The following is a 17,293-nucleotide window of genomic DNA, read 5'->3' on the forward strand; positions in this document are numbered from 1 at the left end:
AAGAAGGAAGTGTCATTGACCCTGACATTTGCCTCAATAATCCATGAAAGTGAGAAAGTTCCTGTTTTTCCATTCTCACTGACAACAAACAGACATAAATGTGACAAAGTTCCTATTTTTCCATTCTCACTGACAAAAACCATAAATCATCCATGAAAAACATTAAATAAATCGACCACCACACATACCAATCCAAGAAAACAGACATAAATGTGAGAAAGTTCCTGTTTTTTCATTCTCACTGAAAAAACACATAAACCACGTGGTTCTATGCCCATATATGGTGCCCCCCCCCCGGGAGTTATAGGGTCATCTCAACTTTCGTAAATAAAATTAAACAACTTTCGAGAAAGCCATTTAACCAAATAAAAATAAAATTAATATGCAAATTTTGTTTCAATTATTCATATACGGTGAGCCAAAATCAAAACCTGCCTTAATTCAAAAACGTTCAAAAATTAAATATTTTTTTTTTAATGTTAAGTAAGGAGCGACATTAAAACTTAAAACGAACAGAAATTATCCCGTATATGAAAGGGGCTGTCCCCTCCTCAACGCCTCGCTCTTTACGCTAAAGTTTGACTCGTTTGCACAACTCTACTTTTAAAACAATAAAGATCTTTAGCGTAAAGAGTGAGGCGTTGAGGAGGGGACAGCCACTTTCATATACGGAATAATTTCTGTCCATTTTAAGTTTTAATGTCGCTCCTTACTTTCAGTTAAAAAAACTTGTTTTTTTTTTATTTAATTTCCTAAGGGAACGACATGTCCCTTTGCGTTTTGAATTTATAGGCTGAGTGGTGTTATGCATATCACGTGCTATCTGTTCTTTTCTTTCGGCAGTTTCAACCACAGTTTATATAATTATCCAGTAAGTTTACCGCAGATGATTTCTGGCTCTTCATTCTCGGTGCGAACAAAAAGCTCCTCCCACTTATTTGTGCACTTATTGTCCACTTATTGGTTGAGCCGGCCAAGTGGTTTTGTCAGTACTTGTTCCGTAGGTCATTATTCTTTGTCTACCCGTGAAAAGATCTAATGCCGTTTATGTTTATAGGTTCTCTGGAGCACTCGCACCTCGGTCCGGTTTTTATAATGGGTGAGATAGGGAAAGATTATACCGCTAATTATATAAACTGTGATTTCAACACATGGTTTTTGGTGTTATGTAGACTTTTACAATTTACGCGTTCTGTAGCAGCCCTAAGCTCTAAATGACTGTTTTCATATTTCTGCTGAAACTCATCAAGCTTTATCTTTAGGAATATTTATGAAAGCATGTCATATCTTGGCTTAAGTCAGCACATTAATTTTGATGATTTGCCCGACCCAAGCGGAAGATTTCAACTTGACGGTGTCATTGGAGAAGGAACCTATGGCGAAGTATTTAAAGCGTTTGACCTTGAAACAGGTGAGTCGCATAAATTAAGGAGGCATTGACCTTAGAGATTGAAGCAAAAATAATACCATGTTGTACCACTACTGTGATACCATAATGCCATTACCGAAACAATCCTACCATAGTGCAAAACAGCTCTAATAAAACTTGGTGATTGGAGGGGGAGGATTTGATGGGCCATATTTTTATTTTCGCCATTCAATCATACAGATTAGAAATCTTTGCATGATTCAGGCTCAAAATAAGGGGTTACTCCAAGCAAGCGAAAGCTTACGGAGGGTTAATCGTTTTGTTGTATTGCTTTATTTGCTTGTTTTTAATATTTTCTTTATGTATTTTGTTATGTATTTTGGTACTGTTCTATTACCTGTAAGACACGTGATAAAAGAAACTAGTGAAACAGGTTCTTTCAACGGAGAATGCCTATGCCGAGGATTGCAAACAGTGGTTTCTCACTGCGTTTACAATATTTCATTAGCATTAATCAGACTCCGCTTCTCGCTGTCTTACAGATAATAGAACAGTACCTGTGTTTTCTTGAATAAACCCGCAATCAATGAAAAAAAATTAGCGAAAGATGCCCAAAATTTTGTTAAAAGGTTGGTGTTGAGAAAATAAGGGGAGATGGGTTGTAGGAACTACTAGACCGCTTTCTAGCCTATCTTCAATCCCACAAATTTAAAACCAATATAATTTTCTGATTTAAAAAAAGGGTGCTAACTGCCTACGTTACTATTAAAAAAACATAGGTCGTATTTGAGAGCTTAGAACAGCTTGAACCTTGCTCGTTTTTACACAGAGTCAGTATCATCTTTGAACCAAATTAGGAATTAGTTAATTTTGAACTGAGTCATGAGTTTGCTCATTTTTGCACCCAATTAGGTTCTGGCCTGCTTTTATTTCGAGTCAGTCTTCAGTTTGGACATAGCTCCTTTTTTATTAAGTCATAATTTGCCTCATTTTTGTGCCAGTTCGTGACTTATAAGTGGTCTTACTCCGTGTCAGGCCCCGGCTTGGACTTGGTTTTGTTGCTCAGAATACGAAATTGGTTTATTGGTTGCACCAAGTCAAGCCGTGGCTCGTTCTTGTACCAAATTTGGCCCTGTCCCTCTTTTGCACCGTTTTTGCACCGAGTCGAGGATAAACACTTTTTTGCTCTGACTCAGTCTATAGTTTGCATTTAGTTCATTTTTATCTGAGTCCGGGCTTTGATCAAAGCTTGTATAAACATAGCTTATTATTGTACAGATTGTGAACTTAGCTCGCTTTTGGCCACATTTACATTTTGCTTGTTTTTTCACCCATTCAAGACCCAGTCATGATTCGTTATGTCAGGAATAATCTCACTTATACAAAGAGTCATTGCTTAGCTCGTCTTCGCACCAAATTAGTCCCTACACCGGGTTGGGACATCTTGTTTTGCACTGATTCAGGACTTAATTTATGCTTGCACCTTGTCACCAAAGTATGACACCCTGAACTTGACTCTTTTTTGCACTGATTCTAGTGAGAGCTTGTTTCTGTACCATGTTGGTCTTTAGCTTATTTTGCACAAAATTTGTACTTAGCTTATGTCTACCCAAATTGGGATTCACCTTATTTTACACCAGTTTAAATTGCAACATATTTTAACTTTGTGCTTGAGTACTTTAAGTAGTTATAACACACTCATTTTGTCTTTTAAAATTTATCCTTGGTCCTTGCTCAGTTGCTTTGCTCTAATTTAGACCCCATGGCTCCGAATTAGACCCCCTGGTTTGAGGGGTCCTTACTATATGGGCAGCATGGGGTATTTATACTCTAGAGGTGAATTATTGGTGATTTTCTTACGATCATAAAATAACTAACCTTTCTTTAATTGCTTTTTGTTTTATATTATTTTTGACGCACCACTAACGCCGCAGTTATATTTTTGGGCTTTTCGGTCATTCTGACTGGAATGACTATCTATTTTTTTTTCAATCCGATACCATGTGATAGAGGAGGTGCTCAAGGGCCAAAATGCAATACATAATAGGGGGTCAGGTACCACCTGGTAACTTTTGACCTTAAAAAAGAAAAACCAGTAAACTTGTCAATTTTCAAGTCATTGAGTTAGTTTACAAGAGCATCTATTCGTTACAAAATATGTAGAAAAAGAATTGGTGATGGTAACCTTTTCAGGGCTCTGGATCTAGAGGATTTGATTCGTTAAGGTCACTGAGTCTCCTCTATAGCTAAGCAAAACCAGCCAAATTAATATCTATTAGCAAGGGTGCTTTAGGGAATCTAGAGGGCTGGTTGTAGCCTTTCCAGGACTCTGGATCTAGTGCATTTCAGAATCCTAAAACTTCAAAGGTCTTGAACTAAGGTAGCTGATTCTCCTCTGTAGGTGAGCAGAACCACTGAAAGCAATCTCTAGAAGGAGTCCTAGGGCGCTTTAGGGAGTCTAGAGGTCTTGTTCTTTAATGTGTGAAAACAAATATTGCATTTTGTGGTTCCAATGTGCTTCATGGTGCTTACATTAATTACAGGTAGAGGGCAGAATTCAGTAAAAAGAATAACATATAGAAGAACTTTTTTCTATTATGCTATGTTCAAAGAAATTTAATTTACGTGACTCTTTATTTAAATCTATAGTTTATATTAATGTAAACATTTAAATATTGTAGCAATCAACGGTCGCTATTTAAACTGGTAATTCTAGTAGTTCTACGGAATAATTCCAGTTATTAATCACTTTTTTAATCTTCCCAGTATTATAAAAGGTATTACTTTTTTAGGCCAGAAAATCGCAGTGAAAATCATGGAAAATATTGCTGACAACATAGAAGAAATTGAAGAAGAATATCTTGTTCTAAGAGACTTATGCTTGCATCCAAATATTCCGTCCTTTGTTGGACTGTTCTTAAAGAAAGGGGGAAGAAGGGATGAGGACCAGCTTTGGTTTTGTATGGAGGTTTGTTATGCTATTCTCTGTATTCCTAGATACAATGGTGACTAACCTACTATCATACAGATTATTTTGTCGACAATATAATCAATGTTGCTGCTGGTTTTTATCTCTGCTATTTACTTTTTCTCTATTGTGTCTTCTTCTTTTTGCCTTTAGCTGCTTCTTTCCTTGATCTGTTCTTAGTTTTGTCTTTAGATGTATTACTTTGAAGCATTAATTTTGTCTTTATGTTTTATGTTTTAAGCTGACACATCGAGATCTGCCCTTCGTTGGCTAACGTGGAATTTTTTTTATGACTATTGAATTAATAAAGATTAACATTACTTAACTAGGCCTGTTTTGTAACGCTAAAATCAATTTGATAGTGTGTAGTGACCCTGTAGCATGACTGCTTAGAATTAACAAAGCGAATATTAAAAGCCAACAAACTGAAAATACGAATAAATAAAATATAAATCTAGCAATGAGAAATACAAAAATAGGCTAGGCAGACTAAGCCAAAAAGGAAGGAAAACGAATTCTTAAGGACAAAGTTCATGTTTCTATGCACAAGCGAATATGCTCTTAAACGAATTTTCTAGTGCTAAAAAAAGAAGTCCAGAACCAAAGCAAAACCTATAGAACAGCTTAGGGTTGACGAATAACTATTGATAAGTGCAGATTTGGAACGGAACGGTTGTTATAAAAATCGTGCTGCTTTGGATACTCAGGTCATTCTTCGCTGGTTGGAGGAGTAGTTTTCTAAATTCAAGACCCAAAGGAAGTTTCAGTTCTTACATTTTTTAAACATTCGTTTCAAAACAGCGGTACGTCCACGAAAGTCCTACATTCAGGAAAATGCAGTTGTGACAAGGAGAATTTTTCGATTTTTTTTTATTATTATAAAAGGAGGATACAAAAATATATTTCAATTGTTTATTTTTTTCCAGAATTGAGGGTTTTTCGATTTTTTTACTTGGAAAGAAGATTCCCAAAGTACTATCTATCAAAATGTAGGGGGCACAGTTACGAGCTTTTGGCCCAATGCGGGGGGGTCTTGGGAGGGTCGAGGCCTTTGAAGATTTTTTTTTTAATCAATTTTACGCTTGGGAAGTAAATGGACGATATTTGTTCGATATTTTATTTCATTGACTAGTGTTTTCCTAGAAAAATATTCTTGGAATTAATGATCCCATCGGTGCCCAATTTGTGCACTATTCTTTTATCTAAATTAATTTACTCTATAAAATGTTTTCTTAACATCGAAATTAGAAACCAACTTTCCCGATCCTAGATAACTTCAGATTTAATTGGTACTAAAATCAGAAAGCAATTGTCTACTTTAGGTACAAAAAAGCCCATTTCTGGTACTGAAGCACGCCACTAGTTTTACTAGAACAAAAGAATAAATAACAAACTACTACTACTACTACTTCTAACATTGCAGCGCCTGCTTTTTGTTTGTTCCTAGATGGTTGGTCGACAGGGACGATCCTTGGCAATCTATCATCCTTCTTTCGCAGAACGTGTTCTAGCCATATCAACCTTTCTCTGATTGCACCCCTAGAAAGTTGTATTGAACCTCATTTCGAAAAAAATAACGCCTTTAAAAAATATTCCGTTATAATAAGCCAAAAGTTGCGACATGTCATCTATCAGGTCCCATTAGGGTAATACCACCATTTTAAATGTACAAAATAACATTGTGCAATGTGCAAATGTGCAACGTTCAAAAAAGTTAAAAATGTGCATCGTTTGTAAAATAGTAAAATCTATCTTGCAGTTATCCATTTACAACTTTAGTGCAATGTGCAAATGTCCTATGCAAAAATGTGCGCCATTATCAAAATTGCAAACCCTATCCTAGCTTCAGGTATCCATTTACAAGTTTTACACCAAAATTGGCTGTAATAGTCTCATAAAAAAGGTCGTAGTTTCAAAAAAGGTCTCATACCTTGTGCTAGTTCCAGTTTTCTAGTTCAGTTAACCCCAGTTTATGTATCCTATCATATCTTAGAAAATACACATGATTAGGACCATACAGATGATTAAGTTTTGGTTAGAGATTTTAGGTTTGACTAGCAAAGTTGGCTTACAATGAGATGTAGAATTCTATTATAAAGGCAACATGGCCAAAACAGGTCAAAGCCCTGCTGAATAATATTGTTTTTTTTTTCGTGCGCTTGGATTAAGGGACAAGATCCCCCTCGTAAACCTGATGATTTCCTTGGTATGTTGGAATCAAGCCTTCGGGACCTGGGGATTCAGGTTTGACTTGCTGGTGCTGAGAAATCAAGTACCGTAAGATTTTATGAGCCTGTTAAAATAGTGTGTAGAGAAGGGTTTTGCTTGAGACTGAACCTCCCGTGGATGTTGGTTGCAGGTATGAGCAAAATGTGCGCCACTGCGTAGGAGACACTGGGATTCATTTGACGGAGATTGCTTGGGGGGTATGTGCGCTTGCCCCTTTTGTAGGGAGTATGGGGATGATCTAGGACATTTTATGAGTCATTGCCTAAGTTTCGAGAATTTAAGCAATATTTGTTTTCGTGGGGATGCACCACTGGTCTCAGGTATTTTGGCGATTTCTTCTATGGACCTTATTACTGTGATAGAAAGTTTTGTAGAGACAGTTTTAGCGGCACGGAAGATGTAATTTCAATGTGTAGAGTTTTATTGTTTGATTCGTTTAATTTTGTCTTTTTCTTTTGATTTGTTGTTTAGTTCATTTCTTTTGTGTATTTGACCACTGGCTTTTAAATGCGCCTATATGTATATGCATACCATTTCAAAATTATGTTACCATCCTTTCTGCCCTAGGACAATAGACTATCATGAAGAAGTGAAAATAATCATTTTTATACAACTCTCAATGCCAGCTTTTGCTCGCACAGAGAGAATCTATCTTGGCCTTACACTAATTAGGATTTCAAGTCTTTAATCACTCTGGCAAAGTTTTTCAATTTGGCAATAAATGGCAAATAAATAATTGATGTACAATTCAATGTGATTAAGCCAAAATAAAAACTGTCTTGGCAAACATAGCAAATTGTAACCCAGATTTCGCTGTTAGTAGCCTTTAGATTTCCCTTAATTCCCTATCCTGTGTTTTGCGGAAAACCTCAGTGAATTATCACACTGCGGACAATATCTTACGAGTATTCCTTTTTGAAAAAAAAAATCCCCTTAGGTTCAAATTTCCCATAACATGCGAGAAAATATACTCAGGAATTAAATAAATGACTGACTGTTCAATTGTTTATGTGCCGTAATATGTAGATTACAGTTTTTTTTTCTTTTTACGTAGCTGTAGTTGAAATTTAACAGTAGAAAATTTGTTTTCACAAATTTTTGGTATGGAATTGCCATTATTGCCATTATGTTGCATTATTTTTTAAATATTTACTGGGGGGGGGGGTTACATTTTTAGACCAAAATCCATCTTTACTACAAAACGCAAAGTTCAATCAATTCAGATATGCATCCTTGTTCTTCACAGATTTGTTGATACCCATACCCATGAACGTAGATTTTGTTTTAATTTTGTTTAAGATTAGATTTTTTTTAGATTAATTTCGTTTAGATTTTGTTTAAAAGACACATTTGTTTTAATATACGGTATTGCTAGTTATATAAGATATGGGTATATAATAGAATATATGGTATTATATATTATAATGTATATAATATTGTAAGGTTCTTGAAACCTTACAAGGTTTTCTGTTAATGAAAATTGACGTATTAATACAAGTAACGGTGGTAAATAAACAATTGTTCACAATTCAGTGTATTTAAGACAAAAAACAACCTGTCTTGGCAACCGTAGCTATTGGTAACACAGATTTCTCTTACATTTCCCTGTTAGTAACCCTTAGATTTCCTTTAATTCCCTATCCTGTGTTGTGTGGAAAACCTCAGTGAATTATCAGACTGTGGACAATTTATTACTAGTATTTCTTTTTGGAAAAAAAAAATCCCATTATGTTCAAATTTCCCCAAACATGCGAGAAAATGTACTCAGGAATTAAATAAATGACTGACTGTTCAATTGTATGTGTGTCAAAATTTGTATTTTTTTTTTTGCTTTATAAAATAGTTTTTTTTGCTTTATAAAATAGTTTTTTTTCTTTATAAAATTTTTTTTTGCTTTATAAAATAGTTTTTTTTGCTTTATAAAATAGTTTTTTTTTTGCTTTATTCTCATATTAATACTTGGAAATTTTAGCTTTCATTTATCCATCCAAATTAATTTCTACTCGTTTTGGGGGTGATATCTTGCATAATCTTATTCCCGTGCTTTACCGTCACATTGCAAATCCGAGGTAAGAAGGTAATCCTCTCCCTCCACCCTAATATTGTTCTCAGAATGTTTACTATGGGGGAACAGTGATGGGAATAGAATTTGGGGAATAGTAATTTCAAACTTGTTTTCCTTTTACGTAGCTGTAGATGAAATTTAACAGTACGAAATTTATTGAAACACATTTTTTTTAATATACGATAATGCTACTTATATAAGATAAGAATATATAATAGAATATAAGATATTATATTCTATAATGTGTATAATATTGTATATTAAAATGAATATACTATTATATACAAGGCCATATAGAATGGGAGGAGTCGGTGGTTCGAACCCGCCTCCCCCGAAATGTTTGTCCGAGTCTTAAAAACGTAACAAAAATGGATGTAAACAAATTTTTGATGCGTTTTTAAAAGTTTTTTTTGTACCCCCCCCAGAAAACAATCCTGGATATGACTCTTATTATATGTTATAATATAATTTCATATAAGGCCATATTACATTATAAAGTTTTATAATCTCATATAAGGCTATATAATATTATAAGGTTCTCTTATATAATATAAGGCTTGTTATGATGTTTCTGTAGCATACTTGTGTTGTGATTAGTTAGGAATGTTTGTCGTTTTTTTATGCAAAACAAATGTATCGTTTGGTTTACGCTCTTCGACAAATCGCAGCAGTTGGAAACTAAGGGTTAGACTAGAGATTCATAATACCTTTAAGTGACATAAAGATTTCTTCATTTATTTAGCTGTGCAGTGGAGGCTCTGTGACCGACCTGGTTCAAGCTTTGACATCTGTTGGACAGCGCTTAACTGAAGAACAAATAGCATATATTATTAAAGAAACTTTGGAGGTTAGTTATCTATTAGTACTCTATGTCATTGATTAGGTCTGTAACTTATATCCTATCTTCGAAAACAATCATCAGAGGTAGTAAACCACGTACCTAAGACAATCAACAATTAAAAATCTACAATTAATCATAAAAATGCAAATATATTATTACATATGGCCGTAACTCCTACGGTCGTTGTTTTGCTCATCATTTTGCTAACATCTTAAATCTTTCAGCACAATCAGAGAGTAGTTGTTCACAATCTACAGCAATGTGCTCAACTCTTGGCAGTTATAGTATCGAGAAGGGGGTGGGACTAACTCTTTAATTCGTATTTACCCATGTTCGTTCGGTACTGTCGAGGAGATGGCAGCTAACAAGTTGTTTCAGCGAGAAAACTGTAACTTGCTGAATCTGCTTTTACCAATGGGAGATATTTCGGTGAATTCAGTTAACAACTTCTGTAACTGCGTATATTTAATACCCTCTCAGAAAGGGCGATTTTTAAATACACAAGGGTTTTCAGCTGAGGCCATAGCGATTTATCCTTAGCTATTATGATATCTGTTAGAATAGTCGCATTGTTTTTACAACTCACAACTAATCGCCAAGTATCTTTCCCAGTTCTAAGCTTAACCATAACCAACTGAATACTGACACAATCTATCGGTTTATTGTTTTTGGTCCATGGGATTGTTCATATCTTTATGTGGATCCTTCAATACCACGGATAAGAGGGCTTAGATGACTGATTAGAGGCTTTAGTCAAGAGATTTGGGGGTGTACGTAATTATCATTTTTTACACACAGTTCATTGGCTTCATCAGTCAGCGTGACATTTAATTAATTACGTAATAGTAAATACGTAAATAGTAAGTAAAATATAATATTAGTAAAAGTAATAGTAAATACTAAAAATATGTAATAGTAGTAAGAAATGCAGTAAAGGTAGATCAAGAAGATCTAAAGCCAAACCATACAAGCCATAATCGCCATAATACAAAAGAAAGCCATAACATACATAAGAGCCATAATACATAAAACCCAATAACAAGAAGATATATATATATATATATATATATATATATATATATATATATATATATATATATATATATATATATATATATATATATATATATATATATATATATATATATAATATAAGGGTGGTCCTTAAGAGATGGAAAATTTTTTTTTTACTCTTTTTTTATGGGGCACGGTCTGAATTGATTCCATTCTGATTATAATTGAATAATAAACAAACATTTTAGCATTATTTTCAATTTCAGAGGTCCCTACCATAACTATTAGAAATGTGTAAGCGAGCAATAAATGAAATTTTTTTTTACTCTTTTTTTATGGGGCACGGTCTGAATTGATTCCATTCTGATTATAATTGAATAATAAACAAAAATTTTAGCATTATTTTAAATTTCAGTGTTGAATACAATAACTATTAGAAATGTTTAAGCGAGATTTGATAAAAAAAAAACCGCACAATACTGCTATTGAATTAAAAAATATAAAAAATTACTGTTTAGTTGCAGTACACTAAAAAGAAAAAAAGTGATTTGCAATAGTGTCCAGCAATAGTAATAGCGTCCAGTTACTTCAATTGTCAAACAACACAGTTCATATATGGGCTTCAGACTGGTTCATAAGTGTCTTTTTGGTTCGATCACTGTAATGCTGTCGGTACTCCTTAACAACTAGCAACAGGAACTGTTTCTGTTCTTCAGATGTTGTGTGCTGTTTGTTATAGTCATCCATCAGTACAACACCACGTTCAGCAATGTCATTGATTACCCTCATGCTGTGCACTATATTTTTAACTGTCTGGTAGTCTTCGTCAACTGACCACAGATCAATGTTCTTAGTTAGGAATGATGAAGGCAGTCTGGTAATGCTGAAGAATCTGTTGGTATTCTGCGTGACAAAGTTTTCTAACTTCTTCTCCCCGAGTGTCAACGGGTCCACTGTTATCCTCTTCAGCGGGTGCTCTGCTCCTGATGTTTGCAGAGCCGTAACCATATGATGTTTGGTGTCATTTGATACTTCGTCGTCAAAGAAGGCGAGTGCCCCCAATTCTTCTGATAAGTTCCATAGTTGTCTTATTATTTTGTTCGATGCAGTTTTTCATATCGATTCTGATATTTTTCTGTAGCTGTAAATGTCCTTTAGAAGTTGGAGGTCAATGCGAGGGGCTGATGGTGCTGACGATGCCTGAAACCATGCTTTCACTTAGATGATCACAGTGAATTGACAAATATCAGCAAGAGCCTTTTCTTGCCTTTTTGTGAGTTTGAACTGACTTCTGAACATCCAGATCTTTACTGCATAGATGGCCTTTGCCATCCACCTTGCTTGATGCAGCCCAGCTGGAGCTCTGAACGAGATTCCCTTAGAGGGCGTGCCACCGAGGACTATGACTGTCAAGTCCAAAAGCTCATGGTAATCATCACGGGGTTGATACAGTAGTGTCTGCATCTCAGCAAATGCTATGATATCTGTGATTACATGTGAAACAGCTGTAAACACACACTCATCTGATGAAGCTGTCTGAAAGTCTGCTCTGTTAATAGACTGCCAGGTGGTCTTAAACCGGTTGAAAATTGTTATCTCTGGGCCTTTGCTAGGACCAAGGCAATCAAGAACCACTGCTTGTAAGACTATTTCTAAGATATGATGTCGACAAGCAAAACAAAGCATGTCCTTGTCAAGTTTTTGCTCCAGAAGGATACAAGCACCATTTCTTGCACTGGAATTGACAGATGTGGTGTCAAAACACATGCACTTTACATTATCTGTAATGTTCCTAATCCACAGCTGCTTCAAAAACTGCTGCTGCAGAAGCTTGGCCAGTTCCTGAGGCTAGCTTTGGAACACCAAGAACCTGATCTACACCTGCTCCGGAGACCAAAATTGGGAGGCGATTGACAATCTGTCTGCTGCAGATATCTTCTAGGAGTTTTCCATCCCAGTGAATAGTTAGAGGAACTGATGGTTTAAACTCTTGTCGTAGATTTTCGGCTATTGCCTGGCGCCGCTTCATCCTGTCTCTGCGAATTGAAGAGCGATTGACATTATATTCAGCAGGATCATGACCAAAGTGTTGCAGAGTCGGAACAAGAAGTAATGCAGCACTTCTGTCACTAACTTTAGCCACATCCAGACAGGCTGACATTTTATCATCCAATATGTATACTCGTCCTCTTTTTTGACGTTTTGCTGAGGTTGACGGTTTTATATCTTCTGTTTCAGGGTCTTTAATTTCTTGACCTTTTTTGCTGTCAGTGTCGCTGTCAGATGATGATTCCAGTGTCACTATCTTTTCTATTGTTGTTCTTTCTTGCCTCTCCTTCTCAATTCTTATGTCATGGTACTCTCTCCTTTTCTGAGATGATGCTCTTTTTATTTCTAAAACCTTGTCGACACTGCCCATCTTTCCACGGCGTCCTGGTTCCCGCTGCGCTAACAGAAACTCACGGTCTTCTTGAATACATATCATCTCCATTGCGTTGGCGTGGGCAATGTCAAACAAAACGTCGAGGCCCACTTTCCACTCTTCTTCCTTCTTTTTCAATGTTTCAGAACGCTTAGCTTTGTTTTCTTTATTTCTTTTCAGGTTGTCATACTCCTTAAAGAGACACTGAATTTTGTTTACCACATGTTTCTTGAGCCTCGTTGGAATGTGTGCCTTTGCCCAAACTGCAAGAACGTCATTGGCTGTGGAATGTGCCGCTTCACGGACTGTCTTGTTTGTCACTTGCTTGTAGTGATAGAATAGCGCCATGACCTCCTTTTTCGACGGTAGTTTTGTTGAAATCAGTGTCTGATAATTGCCCGATGAGCCATATGTCTGTTTCACTTCTTGTAGTTGGTTTTAATATTACATCAGTACTGTCACTTGTACAAACCATGCAGTCCATGCTGTCACTCATTGCTGTGTCAGTGTATCTGCAACAAAGTATCAGATTAATAAAGTTACCTATATCAGTGTGAAGCATAATTAATATATTGCAGTTCATAAAACTAAAAAAAACTGAAATTTGCATTTTCACTCACATTGCATACAACAAAAATGGCGTCCTGTGTTGAAATGCATTGTGGGAAGCCTGCAGATAAATAAGTAAATAAGTCCAGCAGTTCAGAAAGCTACCAAGCTGTACTATAGTGTAGTGTTGACTGTTGAAAACTGTGCAAGACATGCAGCATTGAGCTATGAGCATGCAGTAACCAAAAACTTTAACCTCTGGTAGGGACCTCTTAATGTCAATATATTTGGCTCTGTTTTGGGATTCTGTGGTATTTTAACAATAGAAACAAGATTAGGGGGTGCCTGCTGAAGAAATCCAACTTTGAAAAATAAGGACCACCCTTATATATATATATATATATATATATATATATATATATATATATATATATATATATATATATATATATATATATATATATATATATATATATATATATATATATATATATATATATATATATATATATACATATATATACATATATATATATATATTATATATATTATTTGGGTAATACCGCACCGTGGTAAAACCCGAAAAGCTACTTACTCTTTGGACGATAGAATTTATGGAGAAGGTTAATGGATTTTTATCTTAATGCTGGATTTAACTAAGTCGATTCTTTTGATTTTTTTTTTATCAAATTATGCTTTGTAATGTATAATTCCGTATCAGTTATTATGATGAAGGCACAGTGGGTCATTGTTCATGCGGGGAGGGGGGGGCAAAATCCTAACAGAGAACATTTCAATGCCCAGATTGCAAGACTTTATCAGTGTTCATATAAATATAGCAGAGATTATAGGGGGGCGGAGTGTAGAATTTACATCCCTTCATTTAAACCAAGCTTGAATAAGGGTGCTGCGTTGTGATTCCTCATTTCTTCTTGCTTAAAATTGTTGTTAAGATTTATTTTAACGCGTTTTTTTAACTAAACTGGTTTGCTTCATATTTTGTATATTACATGCAGGGATGTATAATTGTGCATAAGCTACTATAAATGAGGGGTATAGGGGCAGGGATGGCCCAAAAGAGTGCATTTTGATCCCCAAATATCCTAAATTTCATTGAGCCTTCATATGAATTAAGAACAATAATAGGTGAGGGAGAAGGAGGGAGGAGGAAACTGCCGTCTAATCCTTTTTGATTTCTCGGAACATTTTTGGTTTGCACCTTTAGCGTCGGTGCTCTGGAGGAGGGGGGGGGGGGGTAATAGCGCCTCTTCCATTGTGAAAATCATTGTCTATGTAGCATAAATACTAAATTTACAAGCTTAGTGGTACAGAGGTGGACAAAAGGGAGGCGAGGCATCACGAGCCTCGTCAAAAAATTTATTGGTTGGGTAGTCATAGTCTAACAGGAACTTTGTTCTTAGTGATTTTAAATGGTAACAGTCCTTATTTTTCATTTGTATACAATGCTTTAATGTGTGTATAAATTTGTTATCAATGTATTTAAACATCAGAGAACTCTAATTTAGAGATTCCAATGGCTTCAGCCGAAAATTTTATCTATACAATAATACCCCTCTCTCTCTGAAAATATGTAGTAAAAATATCAATATTTATATTATTTAAAATAATACAAAATTACTTACATTATAATTTTTTATTAAACAGTTCGTGGTAACGAACTGTAAGTAAGGAGCGACCCGGCTCAATAGTAACTGAAACTCTAAAAAACGGAATTTTGTTACCAATAGATGCATATAGATGCATCAGATTTTTATGCTGATTTCAAATATATAAGTTTAGTCTTATCAAGTGTCATCGAGTTTAGTCTTACCCATCAAAAGTTACGCGCCTGATAAAATCTGCCTTATTTTCGAAAAAAGGGGAAAACACCACTTAAAAATCATAGAACTTTAATGAAAATCACACCATCAGATTCAGCGTATCAGAGAACTCTACTATAGAAGTTTCAAGCTCCTATCTGCAAAAATGTGGAATTTTGTATTTTCTGCCAGGAGAAAGGTCACGAATGCGTGTTTATTTGTTTTTTTTTTCTTTTTTTGTTTTTTTCCCCAGGGATGATCGTATCGAACCAGTGGTCCTAGATTGTCGCAGAAGGGCTCATTCGAACGGAAATTAAAAGTTTTATTGCCCTTTATAAGTGACCAAAAAAATGGAGGGCAACTAGGCCCTCTCCTACGCTCATTTTTTTCCCAAAGTCATCTGATGAAAATTTTGAAATGGCCATTTTGTTCAGCATGGTCAAAAAATACAATAGCTATGTCTTTGTGGATGACTTAATCCCCCAGAGTCCCAGGGGGAAGGTCTGCAAGTTATGAACTTTGCCCAATGTTTACATATATTATTGGTTATTGGGATGCATACAGAAGTTTTCAGGGGGAATTTTTTTTGGTAGTTGGGGGGTGGGGGTGGGTCGGATGTTACGTGGGAAGATCTTTCCATAGAGGAAGCTTTCAGGGGGAAAGGTACATTGCTATGAAGGGGGCGCTGGATTTCCCAGCATTATTTAAAAAAAACGATCAGAAATTAAATAATAAGAAAAACAATAAGTTAATTCATAAGTTACGTCAGAAGAAAATTTCAAGAAAGCCATTTAGCCAAAAAAAAGTAAAATTAATATGCAAATTTCGATTTAGTTATTCCCAAAATAAAAGTTGCATTAACTCAGAAACTTTCAGAAATTAAATAAAAAAATAATTTTTTTTTTTAACTGAAAGTAAGAAGCGACATTAAAACTTAAAACGAACAGTAATTATTCCGTATATAAAAGGGGCTGCCCCCTCCTCAACCCCTCGGTCTTTATGCAAAAGTTTGACTCTGTCTCATAACTTTGTTTTTTAAAACAATAATAAACTTTAGCGTAAAGAGCGAGGGGTTGGGGAGGGGGCAGCCCCTTTCATATACGGAATAATTTCTGTTCGTTTTAAGTTTTAATGTCGCTCCTTACTTTCAGTTATAAAAATTTGTTTTTTTTATTTAATCTCTCTATATAATAATGTAATTATTTATATTATCTAGAAATAGTATTATTATTTTTGAAATATTTTATTAAGGACTTAAGCAAAAAAACTACTGTTTATCGAGAATGTTTACTAAGTATATATACAATTTAATAGAAAGAAATCGGGCGGCTATTGGAGCCAGTATCACCAATCATATGATGGTCAGGCCTGTGTATGATTTAAAAACAATAACAAATTAATTAAAAGAAAAGTTATTTCATCTGAAGGTTAGGAGTATCATTTATGCTTCAAACGAATAGAAATTATATCATATGTTAGGTAGGCCACCCCTTCTTCAGCTCCTCTCTGTTCACGCCATGGTTTATCTTTTATGCAAATTCCCAGTAGACAGAATATACAGTATCGACAAAGGCTACGCTCTCTGTTAAAAAAAAAAAAAAAAAAAAATGTGAAAAAGATTTAAAACCACACAAGATTCAAACTCCGTCTTCGAGCATTCGTGATTCTGCTGTACAAAACACGGTATACCTACGGAAAAACCTGATTTTTTTGTCCGATTACTAGCAACTAAACTAAGGTTCTGACGTATATTCCCAGGGGCAGTACGCGCGGTATCAAATGTGTTTCATGTTTGGAAAAAGAAGAAGCTACAGTTAAAAGACTAATGAAGTTTAGCGTAACGAGTGAATAGTTGAGGAAGGGGTGGCCCCCCTCATATACGGAATTCCTTTTTAAGTTTAAGTTCACTCTACATGAAGTTTAAATGTCACTCACTACTTTTAGCTAATTTTCATTGTCTAATGAATAAAGGCACTTTACTCTTATCCCAGGGAACGCTATTGCGCTTTCTATGAT

General features: G+C 35.2%; 1 protein-coding gene across 6 annotated transcripts in view; it reads left to right on the plus strand.

Annotated features, from left to right (window-relative positions):
• LOC148945795 (myosin-IIIa-like) overlaps positions 1-17,293 on the plus strand; it is a 244,434-nt gene that overhangs the window by 84,132 nt on the left and 143,009 nt on the right. For all 6 annotated transcript variants that reach the window (XM_089098132.1, XM_089098128.1, XM_089098127.1 and 3 more), the window contains 3 exons: positions 1,263-1,411; positions 4,162-4,337; positions 9,374-9,478. In XM_089098132.1, the coding sequence (XP_088954258.1) occupies positions 1,279-1,411; positions 4,162-4,337; positions 9,374-9,478 (414 nt within the window). In that variant the 5' untranslated portion in view covers positions 1,263-1,278. The remainder of the gene's footprint in view (positions 1-1,262; positions 1,412-4,161; positions 4,338-9,373; positions 9,479-17,293) is intronic.

Source organism: Artemia sp. Qi Xiang Cuo, chromosome 12 (genome assembly GCF_049724085.1).
Source record: "Artemia sp. Qi Xiang Cuo chromosome 12, ASM4972408v1, whole genome shotgun sequence".
Taxonomy (NCBI): Eukaryota; Metazoa; Arthropoda; class Branchiopoda; order Anostraca; family Artemiidae; genus Artemia; species Artemia sp. Qi Xiang Cuo.